At 46.0% G+C, this 20306-nt stretch overlaps 1 protein-coding gene across 2 annotated transcripts in view; it reads right to left on the bottom strand.

The window, feature by feature from the left end:
• Nucleotides 1–20306, bottom strand: part of LOC144679255 (uncharacterized) — a 180951-nt gene that overhangs the window by 86089 nt on the left and 74556 nt on the right. For both annotated transcript variants that reach the window (XM_078539665.1, XM_078539666.1), the window contains exon 4: nucleotides 3739–3801. In XM_078539665.1, the coding sequence (XP_078395791.1) occupies nucleotides 3739–3801 (63 nt within the window). The remainder of the gene's footprint in view (nucleotides 1–3738; nucleotides 3802–20306) is intronic.

The following is a 20306-nucleotide window of genomic DNA, read 5'->3' on the forward strand; positions in this document are numbered from 1 at the left end:
TACATCTTGGATTGGCCCTACTCTTTCCTTAGTTAACCGCTTGCTCTTAATGTACTGGTAAAAAATCTTTGGGTGTTTTTTGATTTTACCTGCCAATATATTTTCATATCCGCTCTTTGCTTTCCTAATTATCTTTTTTACTTCACCCCTGTATTTTTTATACTCTTCTAGGCTTTCTACAGTATAAATTTTTTGTGACTGTCATAAACTCTCTTTTTCTACTTTATCTTAATTTGTATACTTCTAGATAACCAGGGGGCTCTAGATTTAGCAGTGCCACCCTTTTTCTTTGAGGAGACATGTATACATTGTGCCCGTAGAATCTTACTTTCGATAGCCTTCCACTAGTCTGTCACTGATTTCCTTTCAAGTAGTTATAACTAGTGCACTTGCGCTATATCATCTCTCAGCTTCGTCAAATTTGTCTTTCCCCAATTTAGAACTTTTACTCCTCTTCTATCTTCATCCTTTTCCATAATTATATTAAGTTTAACTGTATTATGTTCACTATCTCCAAAATGATCACCCGCTGCTACTTCAGCCACTTGCCCAGCTCCATTTTCTAATACTAAATCTCGAATTATACTCCCTCTCATTGGCTTGTCACATGCTGGCTTAAAAAAGTTATTTACAATACAGTTGAAGAATTTTGTGCCCTCTGTGCCTATTCCACTATTCCTATCCCAGTTGATATTAGGGTTGTTGAAGTCCCAACTATCATTGCCCTATTCGTTTTTGCACTCAGAAATTTGCCGACATATTTGCTCTACTGTCTCCCTCTCACTATTTGGAGGTCCACAGTACAGTATCAAAGTATCAATTAAAGTATCAGTGACAGGTTTCAAATACTTCAGAGCAGCAATTACTAAATCTAAGCAGATGTTGAACTGCATAGCTAAAACTGTATAACACAAGTCAGAGGATGTAATGAACAAGTTGTAGTGCTTTGGCCAGACTACAGCTTGAGGTAGTGCATCCAGTTCTTGTCAACAAAAAACAAATGAAGATCCGAGCACCAGAGGCAGTGCAGAGAAGAGCTATGAGGCTTATGAAAATGTCAGGGGTGTGCATTAAGAGGTCACTAACAAGGTGGACAAGGGCATGTCTATGGACGGTATCTATACAAATTTCCAGAAGATAATTGTTAATATTCTACACAAGAGGTTATGAGTGAAAATAAAAGTACTCAGAACTGGAGGTTACCTTGTGATATGGGTTGGAAATTGGTCGGAAGGTAGAAGTTGTTGGGCAAGGATAACAGGAATGTAACCTGATTGATTGGATGCAACACATGTTGTTCCCTAGGCATCTGCACTGGGGCCTCAGCTTTTCATCGTATATATCATTGACTTGGATTAAGGAATCGAGTTGTACATCCAAGAATGAAGATGACTTTGTTAGGAGGTACTCTAAGTTGTGTCAATGGGACACTATGTTCCAAAGGGAAACAGGTGGATGAAATTAGCGGGAAAAAGTATAGCAGATGAAGTGTAATTTGGGGAGTATGTGGTGTCATCCTCCTTGGATCCAAGAAAGAAATCCAAGAAATTGGAATGTTTTCTTAATGTTGAGATGCCAGGGGATGTGGGAGAACAAAGGGATTTTGCAGTTCAGGTATACAAATCACCAAATACAGATGCACAGGCACAAAAAAAAATTAAAAATGCTATTAGACTGATGTCCTTTATATCAAGGAGGCTGGAATACAAAGGGGAGGTAGTGAGGACTCAGTTGTACAGAGCCTTGGTCAGACCCAACGTGGAGCACTACATTCAGTTTTGGTCACCCCCATCTAGAGTTGGTAATCCTCCAGGATTATCCGGGAGTCTCCTGGAATGGGCCTTGGATCTTCCAGGCATTGCTGCTAGCACTCCAGTAGATTATCTCACTTTCTCACTTAAGTCCCTTTCCCGCTCTATGACATCACTGGCTGGTATTGCAGAGGTGCCTTTGGATCAGTAACACACTCCACTCCCTGCTGCAGAGAGCCGGGACTTTGCTGAGTGTAATTTGTTGTCAGCTGATGGATTTAGGAGTCGCAAGGTGGTGGGGAATATTGTAGGGCTCAGAAGTTGGAGGGAGACAAGGAAACTTGGGGGATAGGAGACTGGGGAATGGGGATTGGGAAGAGAGGGAGAATGAGTATAGGGATTTGGAGTGATAGGCTAGGGAATGGGGGTCAGGGAGAGATTAAGATTGGGAATTTGGGGAGAGGTGGAGACTAGGCGTCAGGGGATTGGGGCTCAAGTGAGGGTAAGAAAGGGAGGCTGGGAAATGAGGTGGGCATAAGAATCTGCTTTTTATGATACCGCACGATCATTTCTCCAGGAAAGTTTCCAATTAGAGTAAGCAACACTAACTCTACTTCAGGAATGATATATTTGACTCAGAGGCATACAGCAAAGATTCACTAGAATTATACTGGGTATAAAGTGATAAAATATTCGGACAGTGTGCATAAATGTTGTCTGTATTTCCTTGAGAAGATTGAGGTGTTATTTAGTTGAACTTTTTAAAACTATGAAGGGATTTTATAGCATGGTTGTAAGGAAACTATTTCCTCTGGTGGGGGAATTCAGAACAAGGGGCACAATCTTTTTCACTCAAAGGATAATGGAGATCCGGAACTCTCAGCCCCAAAAGGCTGTGGCTGCTGGATCAATTGAAATTCTCAAGGCTGAGCTCGATTGATTCTTATTACATAAAGCTATCAAAGGATATGGATCAAAGGCAGGTAAATGAAGTTGAGGTACAAATCAGCCATAATCTGATTGATGGAACAAGGCTTGCGCCTACTCCTGCTCCTATAAAGATTGGATAGACTCAAGTGTTCTAGCTTGGAAAGAATGCATTTAAGAGGTAATCTTAAAGAAGATTTAGGGGTATTGGAAAAATTAATCTGGATCATTGCTTTAAACAAAGCTCTAAGTAGCTCATTAATGGTGACTCCCTGGGCTGTCTAACTTGTAGATTGGGCTACATGAGATCAAGAATAAAATGGAGGCTTAACGAAGGCAAGAATCAATGTAATTGCACAACCCTCCACGTGTTTTACATCACGGATCAACAATGTTACAGTACAGACCCAGTTCCGCATTAACTGCTGGAATATTTTCTTGGGACAATGGTTGGACTACAAGCTGACAAAAAAAATCCTGTAATAGTTAGATGTACTGATTTCTAAAAGATAATCAACAACATTTCTTAATATGTTACAGGTTTATTTTCATTATAATAGTATATGCCGGATGATACATATCTGGTCCGAATGAGGATGGCTATTCTTGACTCTTGTTCATGTTCAATTCTCAATTCCTTCATTTTTATGCTGGTCACCATTTTCAATGAAGCTGCCTAATTAAAGTAATGCGTGCACAATTCTGCAATTATATGTGATACACTTCCAACCAGAAATGTGTGAACAATTATCAATATTTAATATAGGCTTACCTCAGGACTTGAGTGGCACCATTAACCCAAGCCATGCCTCAGATCTTAAATGCTAAAAAACTGGTGGGATTGAATCACTAACTTTGCTGATTTTTTTTTGCAAATTTGAATGTTATAATATCTTCTATTGCAAGATTCATTTTTTTTTACGAACAGATACTAACTCATGTTACTGCATGTCCTTCCATCAGACGCAATGACCTAAACTTGACCAAACCTTTGAAATAGCACACCGAGAGGGTTTTACCGAGCTACAACACAGGAAATGTTTCTATCCTTCTCACTTACCTGCTCACAGAGTAGCTGGACTGTAAGGAGATCTCCACTAAGAACAGCTAAATGCAACGGTGTCTGGAAAACAAAGATGCACACAGCAGTTTAATTTACCTGAGAATTTGCTGCTCTTGAACCAACCACTAAACCAGGCTTTCTTGGGTCCTATGCACTCTGCAGCATTGCCCTGCATTGATTGACCTCCCCTCCCCCTCTGACGACTGCCCCAGAATTCCATTTTCAGAGGGAGATAAATTTCAATACTTTGACATTTTCAATGTTGGCATCCCACATAATTCAAACAAATCACTTTAGACAAACAGCAGATTTCTGTTTAAAGTGCCCATAATGCAGGTAATGCATTACTACGTTTAAGTATGTAACAACATTTTTAATAAGGTATAAATTTTCAACTATGACACATTATGGACTGGATTTTCGTGGAGTTGGGGAGACTCCACAGACCTTTAAAAATAAGATCTGAGACCCGATTATGTGATGCCTGGCACCCTCAAATTTCACAAGCACAGGAAAAGGGGGCAAACTGGTGCAGGTTGCGAGCCCGCATCCTGCACCCCCGACCTGGCTGACACCATAGCAGGGACAGGCATCCCCTAGGCCTCTGCAATTTACGTGCAGTTGGGTCAGCTCTTCAAGGAATGGTGGTTCACTGCCCCTCAGAGGTATTGTGAACCATAGTCCAAATGAGGGAACCATTTGAAAGGGAAGTTCAAAAGGTCTTACCCATGCCCACTTGCCAACCTATGACCCTCCACTCACCCCCCCATGGCCCCTCATATCCAACATGCCAACCTATGCCTCTCAATCCACATAGCCCCTCATACTCTCCATGGCAATCTATGCCCCTCTACTCACTTCTCATGGCTCCTCAAACCCTATATGCCAACTTATGGCACTTCCATGCCCATTCACCCATTATAAACTCTGTACAGAACCAACGAACCCTTTAGTAAAATAGCACGTATGGAAACGTTTTTTAAAAATTCATTCATTCATAACTTTCTACTTTCTTAAAAAAAACTCCTGTAAAGCCCTATAAAAGTGTCAATCATACAGACCTTTAAAGCATCAATAGCAGAAACTACAAGCATTTGATACCTCTTTATCTTGTGTAAATAAACATTGTGCAATTGACAGGATAGGTCACAGAGAAAGATCTGTCAATCAAGCAATATTTTTCCTTGGGCACAACTGTTTCAAGGCTAATGAGGTGGAATCTTTTGCTCCTGTTTGCAGCAAGCGTGTTTGGTGGCGTGAGCGGAAAATATTGCGAAATGCCCTAGTCTCATTTCCTGGTGACGTAAATCCAGGACGTGATTGTCCCCTCCCTCCCCGTCAATGGCGGACGGCGTTTCCTGCCATCCAACGCTGGGAACTTAATGTTAATGCATTTGCATCTCATTATTATGCCCAGACATAGGAATCACACCCCGCTCATCAAATTTAGCTCCCATGTTGGCGTGACTTCAGAACGGCGTGATTTATGACTGCCTTTAAAAGGCGTGCACCTGGTGAGCTGAACTTCAAGGGGAACTCAGAGGTGAGTGAACACAACCTGTGCAGCGCTCATGAGGATCGCCTTAGGACATCAGGGAAGACGTGCTGCACATTCAGGGGAGCACAGACAAATTGCTTTTTCCTGGCTGGCTTTCAGTGCAGTGCTGGGGGCGGGGGCGCGGGGGGGGGGGGGGGGGGGGTGGGGGGGGTGGAGCGGGTGCGGTGCTGGGGGCAAGGCAGCACAGACTAATGGGAGGTACACAAGCACATGCCGGGCGGGGGAAGGGAAGGTGGTGGGGTGGGGGGGGCGGTGCTGGAGGGTGAGAGAAGCGGCCATGCACTTGGAAAAGCTTGTCAAAAGTGAACATTCTTCCACAGCTGAGACAACTCAGCTTCAGCTCCATTGACATGCTTGGAGTCGGGCCTCTGAAGCATTTCTGCCCACTCAAGCAACATAAAAGCATGAATGTGCCACCAAATGCTCCAGAACTCTTCACCTCTCGGACGCAGACTGCAAATTAATGTGGGTTTTAGGAGGCTGAAGAACAATTGGACAACTGGGCAAGTTGTAGAATCCCCTTGCGAAAGGTGGGCATGGAACAGTCACTGATTGAGGTGCTCAGAGCCCCTTACAATGTATTTATTCAGGTTTGAACCTGTCTCCCCCATGGTTCAAACTAACAGCCTTGCAGTGCAGGTTAGGAAAATACCTGCACCTGAGCTGAGAGCACAGCATGCAGTCCAGTGACTGAAACCGCCGCCAATTGGTCAAGTGGAATGAGGTGGAGGTGGGTGGGGTTTCGGACAGCCATGAAGCACACTAAACACTGGCCATCCAAGTAGTGGCCAGCGCTCTCCGGCATGCATGAAGGTCCTTGAGATGCAGCCGGATCTGGAGACTTAACTAAGAGAAGTCCCAAGGAGACATATGCTAACCCTCACATGTCTTTCTTTGATACTGCAGCAGGAGAACATCAAGATCATGGAGCCTGGTGATCTAGCTGCATGCCTCATAGCTTACAGGGAGCAGGGAAGAAGGGAAAGATTGCGACTGTGGCGCTTGGCTCGGCAAAGGGAAGAGCACCGACCTCAAGATGAAGGGACGGCAGGGCCTGCTCTGGACGCAGCTAAGATTCACAGTGAATCATCACTTGTAGGCGCCTCGCTAGCCCCAAGGCCTATAGACGGCACTTGTCATTCCTGCAGATGAGCGAAAACCAGTGTCGTCAAAGACTGCGCATGTCCAGGGAACTGGTCACTCACAGATGCCACCTTCTGCAGGATGTGGTACTATGCGGACTTGGAGGGCATCCACTGCCAGTGAAAATGACTGCAGCGCTCAATTTGTATGGCAGTGGCTCCTTCCAGGGCTCCACAGGTGACCTTTGTGGGATGTCACAAGCTTCCACCCACAAGTGCACCCAGGAGGTCATGGATGCAATCTTTGGAAAAGCATAGAACTTTGTCAATTTTGATCAGGATCAGGCAAGCCAGGAAGCAAGAGTGCTGGATTTGTGAAGATGTTTGGTTTTCCAGAGTGCCACAGGTGCAGGGTGCCATCGACTGCACTCATGTGGCACTTAGATCTCTGTGGGGACAAGCAGTCCAGTATGTCAACTGCAAGGGCTTCCACTCGTTGAATATTCAGCTGGTCTGCGACTACAACACATCCATCGTGCAGGTCTGCACACGATAACCCGGATGTGTCCACAACTCACACATCTTCAGCAGGCTCAGATCCCTGACATCTTCCAGGGTCCTCAGAGGCTGCAGGGTTAGCTCCTCAGGGACAAGGGCTACCCACAGAGGACGCGGCTGATGACGCCTGTGCAGCAGCTTCAGACTGCAGCAGAGAAACAGTATAATGAGGCTCATGCTGCAACCCGGACTTTGGTGGATCACAGGATTGGTACCTAGAAATGAGGTTCTGGTGCCTCAACAGGTCTGGTGGAGCGTTCTAGTATAGACCCCCAGAGGGTGTCATCCATCATTGTAGCTTACTGCGTATTACACAACCTGGCACTGAAACTGGGGGGAGGACCTGGTTGAGGAGGAGATAAAAGAGCTGCATGTCTGCTCCGATGAGGAGGACATCAAAGGGGATGAGGGTAATGAAGTCCTAGAAGGTGAGGATTCTGGCTATGAGGCCATCGCACTGTCCAGACAAGGCAGGTGTGCTCATGAGGCTGCTAGATTTGTGGAGGATGATGATGCAGTGAGGACACACCTGACATCCTCACATTGCATCTGTGAATGTCTGACACCTGTCTGGATAATAGCAGTGCACATACCCTCTGTGATCAGGCTCATGTCATGGAGAAGCAGCGGGGCCCTAATAGTCGCAAGATTCCAGGGGGATGATGATGGGATGCACTGAGGACACTCGTTAGATTTTCACATTGCATCTGTGTATGTCTGACTTCTGTCTGGCTGAGGACAGCTCACTTGTGCTCTGTGATCAGGGTCATATCATGGAAACACAGCCGTGAAACTTTAAATGCATCAGATCCTTTGTCAGCCTTCATCACCTGTTCTTTTCAGGACCACACTATCACAGACACAGATGCTGAAGAGATGGCGGGGACAGCCCCACCTCAAAGGTGCGGAGAGCACAGAGAGAATGATGGAATTCTGTGAAGCCCGCCCATGACATTCTGGCAGCAATGACAAGCCAATTGAGGTGCAGGCATCACTGATGTGCCAAGTGTGAAGCCAGACAATCACCTTGGTCTGAAAGCTACACACTGCACAGGGAAGAGGCCCTGGACTGAGACACCTGCCTTTATCTTGTACAGGAACCAAGGTTTCAAATCTGAGTGACAGGAGCACTGCTCATCATAACAAGGAGCCATAGACAAGGAGACATTATTGGGAGTTTATTTACAATAGTGAACATTATGTATAAGTGATTAACAACCATGCCTAGGCTGTGCAATTACATCTTCTTAACCTTCCTAACCCTGCCGCTATGTCTTGGTGCTCTGCCGACATCCACAGCGGAGGAGCCTGCTGACTGCTATGCCCTGTCTGTGATGACCTTGGCGGGGGTCCTCTGCAGGGCTAAGACCTGGAGGGCCCCAGCCTGCTTTAGGGTACTGTGGTGTGGCAGTGGCACCCTCCTTGGCCTGCAGAGCTGGAGCTGCTGGGGTCACAAGACGAGGTGAATCGGATGGCCCAGACACTCCCGGAGTCACCTGGGTGGATGGTCCCTGGGTGTGCACCTGCTGATCCTCCTCCCTATGGGTGCCTGAGGGCCCCTGGCTGAACCCTTGAAAGGAAGGGGCAGCTGGGATGAGGTTGAGATGCCCCAACCCCCTCCCGTGTTGACACTGATGGATGCCAGCAAGTGCTTCAGCGATGGAGTGCAGCTCCTGCAGCAGTGCAGGACCAATGTCCTGGACCAAGGTCTCCATGATGATCGCCATCCTACCAGTGTTGATCTTGGTGCGTTGGCATGCCAGCACTATTAGCTCAGACTGAAGGTGGCCGGACTCCTCCATCGTGCCTTGCAATGTGAGGAGTGGAGTGGACATCCCTTCCAGATGGTCCCGAGCTTGTCTTTGCAGCTCCAGCAACTGAGGTATGACCGAGTCCAGAGGCTCATCATCTGACTCCAACTCAGCAGATTTCTGGCCTCCAGCAGCCCTCCAAGTGCTGGAAACCTGGGAAGTCCCTGTCTCCACCTGCTGTGGATCAGAAGTGCAATGTGCACCTGAGTTTGTGACCCCGAGTCTAATCTGGAACTAGGTTCCATCGTGGTGTGTGTCTTTGCGCTGGTGCAGGGTATGGGTCAGCGCTGTGACGGGTCTTCCATTGGTATTTCTGTGGATTCCTCTTCTGAGGTGTCCTCAGGGCTGGAGGCAATGACCTGGCTCGTGGCCACCCTCGGTTTCATGGTTGTCTGATGGATGTTGCAGTATAGGATCCTCACTTGGTTGAGCAGCACCGACCTCACTGTCTGCGCAGGAACGGTCCACATCCTCGCCAGCCAGCTGGATGGCTCTATTTTCAAAGGCCGATGGGGCCTTCAGCTCTGGCATGCCTCTCCCAGTCTGTGACATCCCCATCTCGTTGTGGGCTAGCTTATCCTGCATGGTGACAGATGGCGAGAGTGTAAGCAAGATGCCTGTCAGGCCAGATAAGAAGGATGCTTGGCATGTGTGGAGTGTGAGTGGTATCAAGGGTGGGATGGGCAGGGGAGATGGGGGCGTTTGTGAGAGAGTGAGTGGTGATGTTCCTTGAGCTGGCAGTGAGTGCGAACCCTGTGGATGTGTGATGGGTTTGTGAGTGTGTGAGTTGAGAGTGATGAGAAACGGTGATTTGGATTATGAAATACAATCAGCCTATAGCTGAACAAGAAAATTGGCCTGGATATACATGAAATGTTTTCTGATATAATGGGGAATCAGGACAGCTAAGTGTAAGTGTAAGACAATTCCTGTTCCAGGCCTGGTAATTTACAGCTTTGTCTTAAACAAGTCCATCCTGGCAATGGTCCCTTTGAGCAGAGTGGCAGGGATCATGCTCTGTAGCTGTTCTAACCACAATAGTAGAGCCGGATTTTCATCCTAGAGGGGGGCTGCGGATGTCAGGAAATTTCCCGGCTTGGTATGCCTGCCTTGGGAAAAAGTGCCTGAGTGATGAGAAGGATGACTTATCTTGGTCAAACGGAGGAGATCATTCATCCTCTTGCAGCACTGGGCGGCTGTCCTCTTTTGGAGGGCGTTGATGCTCACCACTGCCGCCACCACCTCCCGTGCTGGATTGGTGAGCTTAGTGGCTGGTCTTTGTCCACAGTCGGGGTAGAGGAGTTCGTGGCGGGCTTCCACTGCATTCAGTAGGCGCCCCAGAGAGGCGTCACTAAATTTGGGGGCTGCCATCTTCTTTGCTTTCAGGCTGCGCTCAGGTGTACATTAAATATGGCGCCCACATTGAGGAAGCACTGAGGTCACAGCCTTTTGAGCAAATCTGAGCCGGCCCACCAGCGATCCGGCGTGTTTCTTGTGTATGCATTATTAATGAGGTGGGATGCACCGGGAAGCAGACGATATGGCGTGAAAACCCGCCATTGCGGCTGGTGGGAAAAATATCTTTTTACACGCCCGCCACCGCACTTAGTGCAGTTCAGGGATAATTTCGACCATAGTGTCTGTGCTCTCAGCTAAGTCTCATTACGCATTCTTGGAACAAAGTCCCAGAGCACCGACGCGGGCCTTTTAACCAGCCCGCCTTGGCACCCTGGCAACCCTTGTGGCTGCCTCTGAACTCTTTCCTAGGACAGTGGTGTTATCCAGTTATCACCCACCCCCGGAATGGACATCCTGCCTTTGCAGGCATTTTCTCCCAAGGCAGGCGTGCCAAGCCGGGAAATTTCCTGGTGCCCACGACCCACCTCTAGGATGAAAATCCGGCTCTATTATTGTGGCTAGAGCAGCTACAGAGCATGATCTGCCACGCTGCTCAAAGGGACCATTGCCAGGATGGATTTGTTTAAGACAAAGCTGTAAATTACCAGGCCAGGAACAGGAATTGTCTTGTCATACCACTTACACTTAGCTGTCCTGATTCCCCATAATATCAGAAAATGTTTCATGCATATCCAGGCCAATTTTCATGTTCAGCCATAGGCTGATTGTATTTCATAATCCAAATCACCATTTTGCACTTAGTGTCTGTTTCAAATGTGTTGAAAGTAGGTCCCCATGAATAATTAAGAGGGCCCTTTGGTGCCATATAATTGGATGTCTTAAAATAACATGTATTCTGTGCAGAATGTGGATCTGCAACCCCAGTTTTAAGTTTTATCAGATAGGCTTGTAAGAAAATGAATCATTGTATCAATTATATTGGTTTGCCAGGCGATAAGGGGAAAAAATAATTCCAAATAATAGTGTGTACTTTTCTACTTCTATTTGCGTGTGTTTGGATATGCACAAGGCACGTCTTCATACAAATAATTTGTAGCCTGCATTATCCCACATTATCTTGAAGAAAATGTAAACTTTAATGTCAAGTTTAATGTAACTCTTCTGGCAGTAAACTAACACTAACCAATGGACAGCCTATTTTACACCCCATCTCATTTTACTTTCTATCTGACAGGATGTAAAGTCGACAGCTAATCTGATCCAGTTAGCTTCTTGCCGGGCTGACACGGTGGTCTTATGCTGTGCAACATTCGCATTTGAACACTCAGTGCAGTTGTATGAAACTCCTCTGTGTTTTAACAGAGTTGGATGCCCTGCTTAAAATAAAATGTGTTAATTCCTCCACTGATAAAGTAGGTAGAGGAATTTCATACCAGCACATCAAACATTGTATGGTAGAAAGCAATTTCAATATTTACTTTCATTATCTGTGGATAGATTGTTTTATTATTTGAGCCCTTACAATATTTTTGTAGATTTTTACTATTGCTTCGGATAACTTACTGACAAGTAAAATTACATGAAAATGAAAGGTTGGGGTCAGTGAGGTTTGAACAGATGTTTAAGGTGTGCTATTCTCAATTAAAGTTATATTTTAAATGTTTTTATAGTTTACGATTAACACTGCTATGATAAAGCTACGTCTTAAAACATTTCAGTAGCTTTATTAATGCTTCACTTTGCATTGCAGTACATAAGCTGAAAACTTACAAAATTGACTGATCCAGAGAAACTGCCTTTTCCTTGTACAGTCTTAGGGTTAATAACGCTGCATTTGAAAACATCACCTATTCTCTAGGCATGAAATAGGATTCTATTTTTAATAAACCTTGGGCTTGCATGCCAATGGCAAACAGCTGTGTGCAAAACCTTCTGTTGAACTGGCTGCTCCGAACATTTTTCTAAGGTAAAGGACTTGGGCAGCTAACAGCATCATTCTGTACATTGAGCATTTGCATTTAAAGTTAAATTGATTAACTCGATCCTTACCGATGGAGAGTTGAAACGAAAATATTTTCGTGTTAAATGCCTGTATCTGTTGAAATCATATTTTACATGAAATCCACAAGGTGCTAAGTGAAAAAGAATGTTTTTTACATTTCACGTGCGAATAAAGATCTTTATTAAGTAAATGTCAATAAAGTGATTGAACTTTGGTAGCTTTATTTCACAGAATCTCAGAACCTCCAGTATTGAAGCATTCTCTCATAATTGCTGAACTATGAAACCATTCATAATTTGTTAATTGTGTCCCATTAGATGAAGGTCATAATCTATGCTCTGAAACTCATACACAGGCCACATGCCAGTTAGGTTTCCGTTTATGTGGTGTCAGTGGACATGTTTGACATATTGTACATCAAAGCCCATAAATCAACCCCTTCAGTGTCCGGTGGGAACGGAAGCGGAACTGAAAAGGAATCCTTGGTCTGACCAATCCCAGACAGCAAGTTGAAACAGGAGAGACTAAATTCATCATTGCAGTAAGGTGAGACCAAGGGCATTAATGCCTGCCATTCTTAAATTAGCATAGCAGAGACACAGATACTGTCATGCTGCAGTTTTCTAGGGCTTCTTTTGGCCAGGACCATTTGAATCACCAGGCAGCAAAATTTTAGCTTAACAGCCTCTTTCAGATAACTTCATGGCACTCATATTAAAACACGTCAGTGCAGTGATCAAATAGTTTGCATACACATGTTAAATATAAATCTATTCCCAAAATAAATAAAAGCAAACTGTTTATGAAAAAAATAGATTTTTAGCTCAATACATAAAGTACATTTCAGCAAAGAAGTGGGTGTAAAAAGCCTGCTTTGTTACCTGAGCAATGTTGTGGGATTAGTTCCATTACTTTGCAAACACATAGTGACCAAGCATCCCCACCAGCCTCCGCATTCAAAGGATCATCCTTTGCCATTTCTGCCAACTCCAGCATGATGCCACCACCAAACACATCTTCCCTTTAACCCACCCGGCGGCATTCTGCGGGGATCGTGCCCTCCGGGACACCCTGGCCCACTCCTCCATCACCCCCTACACCTCAACCCCCTCCCACGGCACCTTCATGCAACGCAGAAGGTGTAACACCTGCCCCTTTACTTCCCCTCTCCTTACCGTCCAAGGGCCCAAACACTCCTTTCAAGTGAAGCAGCATTTCACTTGCACTTCCCTCAATTTAGTCTACTGCATTCGTTGCTCCCAATGCGGTTTCTTCTACATTGGAGAGACCAAACGCAGACTGGGTGACCGCTTTGCAGAACACCTTCGGTCTGTCCGCAAGCATGACCCAGACCTCCCTGTCACTTGCCATTTCAACACTCCACCCTGCTCTCATGCCCACATGTCCGTCCTTGGCCTGCTGCATTATTCCAGTGAAGCTCAACGCAAACTGGAGGAACAGCACCTCATCTTCTGACTAGGCACTTTACAGCCTTCCGGACTGAATATTGAGTTCAACAATTTTAGATCATGAACTCTCTCCTCCATCCCTACCCCCTTTCCGATCCCCCCCCTTTTTTTCCAATAATTTATATAGATTTGTCTTTTGCCACCTATTTCCGTTATTTTTAAATGTATTTCCATCCATTGTTTTATCTCTACCTTTTAGCCTTTTTTGATTCCTTCACCCCACCCCCACTAGGGCTATCTGTACCTTGCTTGTCCTGCTTTCTACCCTTAATTAGCACATTCCTTAGATAATATCACCACCTTCAACACCTCTTTGCCCTTCTGTCTGTGACATCTTTTGGTTACCTCCACCTATCACTGGCCCTCTATCCAGCTCTACTTGTCCCCCCCCCCCCCCCCCCCCCCTTTAAACCAGCTTATATTTCACCTCTCTTCTATTTTTACTTAGTTCTGTTGAAGGGTCATTCGGAGTCGAAACGTTAACTGTGTTCCTCTCCGCAGATGCTGTCAGACCTGCTGAGTTTTTCCAGGTATTTTTGTTTTTGTTTTGTGACCAAGCATTCATTTGAACTGACGCCATCAAATTCCTTCAACACACCACAGGTTATGTATGCTCTCAGCAGAAAGTTTAGGTTGACAATAAAGATTAGTTAGCATTCAAAGTACGTGCCAGGTTTTAATTTGAAATCTAAATTGTACAATGCTAACCTTCATGCCAGGCTGTCAATGATATACGAGATTTAAACACTGACATGAGAACTGATTTGTGAACATCTGGTGTAGATTTCAAACCTTTTCTTTCTAACACAAATCCTTCTGTTCCTGTTGTAAAATGTTTGTCTCAAAGCCTGAACCTTAAATCTAAGCCTTAAATCAGGTTTTAAAGTTTCAGTTTAAATATCACATTATGTTTTCCTTCTTGCTGGCATGGAGTGGACTTTTCCTAGTTAAAGGAAGCAATTTTACTTATGTTCTGCAAGCAGTTTGTAGCTGTCCCTGTCTGCTCTCAGCGAACCACTGACTTTTTCCACAGGCACCCTTGCCATCTGGCAACTGGCCTGAGTCATTGTTATACAAATGTGACCCATGATTGATTTGCTCAATATTTGTTAACTTCAATTCTGTCAGTGCAGTTTACATATTGCAATCAATATTGCTGGATAAGAGGCCAAAAAACCTAACACAGGTGGCCACTGATTAAACAGAAACAGGAAGGGAAGCTTTGAGTTTAATCTAACTGTTCTGCCCTATTAAAAATACTTCATTTAATTTGCCTAACAGTTATATTTCAAGCATAATGGGCAATAAATTGACCTCGTTGGAGCCTAATTTTTCGGTGGTGTAGGTACCCCTTTGAGCTCCAAAGTGGTTTCCATGACATCCATGCATATTTGATGCAAAATTTGGTCAGAGGTTCTGAAGAAGTCATACGGACTCGAAACGTTAACTCTGTCTTTCTCTCCACAAATGCTGTCAGACCTGCTGAGATTTTCCAGCAATTTTTGTTTTTGTTTCAGGTTTCCAGCATCCGTGGTATTTTGCTTTTATCTTTGGTCAGATGCTGCCTTGATGTCAAAGACAGTCATGCTCAGCTCACCTCTGGAATTCAGCTCTTCTGTCCATGTTTGGACTAAGGCTGTAATAAGTCTGGAGCTGAGTGGCCCTGGCAGAACTCAAGCTGAAAATTGATGAGTAGGCTATTGGTGTATAAGTGTTGCTTCATAGCACTGTTGATGATGTCTTCCATCACTTTTCAGATGACTAAGAGTAGAATGATGGGGTGGTAATTGGCCAGATTGGATTTATCCTGCTTTTTGTGGGTAGGACATACCTGAGCAATTCTCCACATTGTTGGGTAGATACCAGTGTTGTAGCTGCAGTGGATTAGCTTGGCTAGGAGCATGGCTAATTCTGAGGACAAGTCTTCAGTACAACAGTCGGATGTTGTCAGGGCCCTTAGCTTTTGCTGTATCCAGTGTGTTCAGCCTTTTCCCGATATCATCTGGAGTGAGTCAAATTGGCTGAAGACTGGCATCTGTGATGCTGGGGACCTTAGAAGGAGGCTGTGATGGATCATCCACTCAGCAGTTCTTGCTGAAAGTATTTGCAAATGCTTCAGTCTTGTCTTTTGCACTGACGTGTAATGCTCCCGTCATTGTGGATGGGGATGTTTTTGGAGTCTCCTCCTCCAGTTAACTGTTTAATTATCCATCACCATTCATGACTAGATGTGGCAGGACCACATCTTTTGTTACCTCCCCCAAAAATTCAATCTAGTTAGTCAGACACAGCCTTTCCTTGATAAATCCATGCTGACTGCCCTTAATTAATCCTTGCCTTTCTAAATTACATAAGATGTACAGCACCAAAAGAGACCATTTGGCCCAATCAATCGAACCTCTTTTTTTATTTATTCTTTCATGGAATGTGGGCGTCACTGGAAAGGCCAGCATTTGTTACCTATGTCTAATTACCTTGAACCGAGTGGCTTACTAGGCCATTGCAGGGGTCAGTTAACAGTCAACCACATTGCTGTGTGCCTGGAGTCACATTTAGCCAGACCAAATAAGGATTGTTGATTCTAACTTTATATTCCAGATTTATTAACTGAACTTAAATGTACCAGCTGCTATAGTGGAATTTGAACAAGTGTCCCCAGAGCAGTAGCCTGGGCCTCTGGATTACTAGTCCAGTGACATTACCACTACACTGCCATCTTCTCCCATCTTTTCTTGTCTAAGTCTATCATTGTAACCCTCTATTCTCTTATCCCTCATATGCTTATCAGTTTCTCCTTAAATGTGTCTATACTATTCATTTCAACCACTCGCTGTGGTAGCAAGTTTCACATTCTCATCACTCCTTGGGTAAGGAGGTACCTTCAGAATTCCCTATCAGATTTCTTGGTGACTATCTTACATTGATGGCCTCTAGTTATGCTCTTCCCTACAATAGGAAACATTCTATCTGTACCAGCTCTATCAAAACCTTTCATAATGTTAAATACCTCTATCATATCACCCCTCAGCCTTCTTTTACCAAGAGAAAAGAAACTCAGCCTGTGAATTCTTTCCTGACATGTATGCCCACACATTTCTGGTATCATCTTTGTAAATCTTCTCTGCACCCTCTTCAGTGTCTCTGGCAGGAATTTTCCATCTGGGGGTGATAGGTTATCGGGGGTAGAGGAGATGCAGATTTCAGGTTACTATCAGATCAGCCATGATTTTATTAAATGGCGAAGCAGGCTTTAGGGGCTGAATGACCTACTCCTGCTCCTTGTTCGTATGTATGTTCGCATGGAGTCCAAGTTTGGTGGTGGGCGCGGGAGTGAGAGTGATTTCTGCTGGGCGGGGGGAATGGCTGACCACATGCGATCTTGTGCTGTTCAGCTCATTACATATGCAGGAGCTCACCGATTCTCACGGTGGGGGTGGGCAGTAAATCTCCCTCCCCGCTGTTAACTCATGGTGTCAAAGGTTCGGCGCCCTGTTTAAAGGGCACCCGGACAGCTGTTCACTCACTGCAGGTCAGGAGCAGCAGTCTGGATGTCATTCAAGATTCTGCTAAGACCAGAATGTCATAGAGAAAACAATGTGTAGCCCCCACAGTTCAGCAAAGCTTTCCTGCAGACTTTTCTCACAGCCACTGACAAGGCGGGAGGTGTAGTTTCCCAGGGATGGCAGCAGGAGGCCCTCTCTCTGTGACTACTGCGGCCTGGACGGAGGTTGTAGCAGAGGTTAGGGCCTGTGGGACCCAGAGGAGAGCTGCCCAGCAGTGTAGAAAAAGGATGAATGATCTGCTGCGGTCTGCCAGGGTAAGTGGCATAGTCTACTCACTGCAAAATGACACTCATAAGAGCATCAGGCAGTGTAGGTGTGCGAGTGCTCAGGGATGTCAGGCAGGAGTTTATGTTGCAGGACTCAGCAGCAGTTGGGACATGTGTACTGAACGTGTGCCAGCCACTTCATGCTCTCAATGTTCTATCTGCTGCAGGACATCTTGCTTGTTAATCACTTACTGGGAAGTGCTCAGGAGCTGGCATAGGCATGCATGATCCTAAAGTGCTCATGCAGCCATAGGGATGATCATAAATCCTTCTGTCTTTCTGTAGGACAAGAACTCGCACAACAGAAGGGAGTGGGCCAAGACAAGAGGAGGACTGCCCGACATCCGAGTCCTCACCCCATTTGTGGAGGAGGCCATAGAACTAGCCGGGAGGAGCAGGACCATGTCTGTGCTGAAGGTGAGATAGGACTCTCCCAGGAAGCCAGTGAGGATGCCTCCAGTCTGCAGTTATCAGATGCACCCACAGAGTGAGACTTTGCTTTAATAAGGGAGCCTGCTTAGGCATCCATTAAATGTTTCTTTTCTCCATTCCAAGCACCAGCAAGAAAAGGGGGAGGCCCGTAAGGGAGACCAACCATCAAACCAACCCCAACCTAACCTCTGACAATGATGTCTAAGAAGCCTCAAAGGGTGCACCACCAGTGCTTTCACCTGCACCCTCCACTAGCACAGAGACATTCACCACAGTGGCTGCATGACCTAGAGTAGTTCGGGGTCACAATCTGGTGAGCACATGGCTGACACGGGTCCACAGCTGGTGGAGGCAGTGATAGCTCAGGCCTTTGACACTCGGAGGACTGCTGGAGACCAAGCCCCTGTTCAGCCCCATGCAGGTGACGAGCCTCCTGACTCAGCTATACGAGACTTGTTGGAGATGCAGAGACATGCAGGAGAACATCAGGCAGAGATGCCACAGGCCATACACAGACTGGGTCCAAGGTTGGAAGAGTCTGTCTACATTCTGCCTCCTGTCATGCTCCAGCATACGAGTGCTTGGCTGCCTCCATGGAAATGGTGACAGCTCTGGGGAGACCCAGGTCCAGCAGAATATGTTGTGGCTGCTGGATATGCACTTGGACATGCACTACGTAGCTCTTGTCATAGGTGCAATGCAGCAGTGGCTAGGCGAAACAGGGATGAGGCACCGCAACCTCCCTCCAGGTGCCCCTTCTCCTCAAGGAGTCAGGGAGGTGCCATCAGACACTCACAGGAGGAGGAGCGCCAGCAAGGCACCCAGGGGCTTTATCCCAGAGCACTCCAAGGGTGCCCTGCCACTCCACCCCTCCTGCCAGTTACTCCATTGCCTCCAGAAGGTCAGGCTGAAGACGCAGTACCTGCATCTGTGCAGGAAACCCTTAGCAAGCCAGAGACCTCGAGGCCTTTGGGCCCACCAAAATCACCAGTCAACAGGTTGCCTCCACCTAAGCTGTGGATGTCGGGGCTGCACCCAGACATAGTAATAGGAAAAGAAAGATAAAGAAGCTTTGAAGGCACACAGGTATACAACCATTGTATCTAATTTTGACACTTGTAAGTGTATGTTTAATTGTTCTGTGTTCAGGTTTGCTGTATTCTCATGATGCTGCTAGTTGCTGCAATGGTCACAGTGAATTAAGGGCATTGCACTTCATTCCCAATCAGATTCTGATTATGTGGTTCTACAGATACACCATTTATTATCTCACATCATCAGAGTGTCATCACTGAGTATTTGGACAGGGGTATGTTTCAGTCTTGGCCATCATTTGTGACTGTGTGACCTAGGCACTCATCAGGCAACTCAACAGGTATTGCTCACCCAGTTTTTGAGCCCTTTTCCGAATGCTGTCTGCGCAGCGTTTTCAGTCATCGGGTTCTGTTGGTGTCCTGCTGGTGTCCTGATGTGAGAGATGAGGAGAATGCAAAGAGGCCTCAGGAGGAGTTAGACAGGTTAAGTGAGTGGCCAGGAACAGGACAGATGGAGTATGAGGGTCAAAAGTGTGTGGCTCTCCACTATGCTCTGAGGAATAGAATACCAGAGTCTTTCCTAGATGGTACGATAATGAGAAATGTGGACCTGGCTGTCCTTGTTCAAAAGTACCTGTGAGCTAATTTGCAAGTTCCCGACCTTGCTGGGATCTCGATGCTATGAGCTGCTGTGTGGGCTTCAGCATAGAGAGCAGAACACAACTGAGTACGGTTCTCATCCAGTTACCTCATGACTTTTAGGGTGTCCCTTTAGTCAGCCAATTATGCTTACCTTGAACACCACCCACCCGAAAAGACCCTCCCCCCACTTCAAAGGATCGCACTTTCAAAGCGAGTGTTTTTGAGGAGACATATAAAAATTGTGCACATCACATTTCAAACATACTCCACCACCATCTACCCTCCCCCTGTTACCCACCAACTTCCCCCGCTCACCCTTGGCCTACCCAAAATAACAATTTCTCTCCCCTCTTTCACTCTTGAACCTCCCGCCATTAGCCTTGAACCTCTAACTATCACCTCCAACATTGCTTCCCTCCCCTCTGAGCCTAGACCCATTACCATCCCCAACTGATCCTCCTGTTACCTGAGCCACCTGTTTTTGTCCATTTCCGTGACCTCCCCCCATGAAACTTTCAGCTACCTGACTATTACCTTGGACCTGCCACCTAACGCATTCCACTCCCCGTCTCACTGTGACTGTTTCCTCTGCTTCCAATTACCCTCAGTTCAGCCTCCAGGACCTAACCGTAGAGAGCACTGATCCCACCCTCTAGAAAGATCTCTCTCCCATCGTCCCTGCCTGGAAACCTCCTCCCCCACCCAACCACAGGACCCCCAGACCCAACAAGTAAGGCCCTTCCCTCCATGCAACATCGCTGCACCTTCGCAGCCTTTCTGCCTGCCCTG

This window comes from Cetorhinus maximus, chromosome 1 (genome assembly GCF_964194155.1).
Source record: "Cetorhinus maximus chromosome 1, sCetMax3.hap1.1, whole genome shotgun sequence".
NCBI classification, from domain to species: Eukaryota; Metazoa; Chordata; class Chondrichthyes; order Lamniformes; family Cetorhinidae; genus Cetorhinus; species Cetorhinus maximus.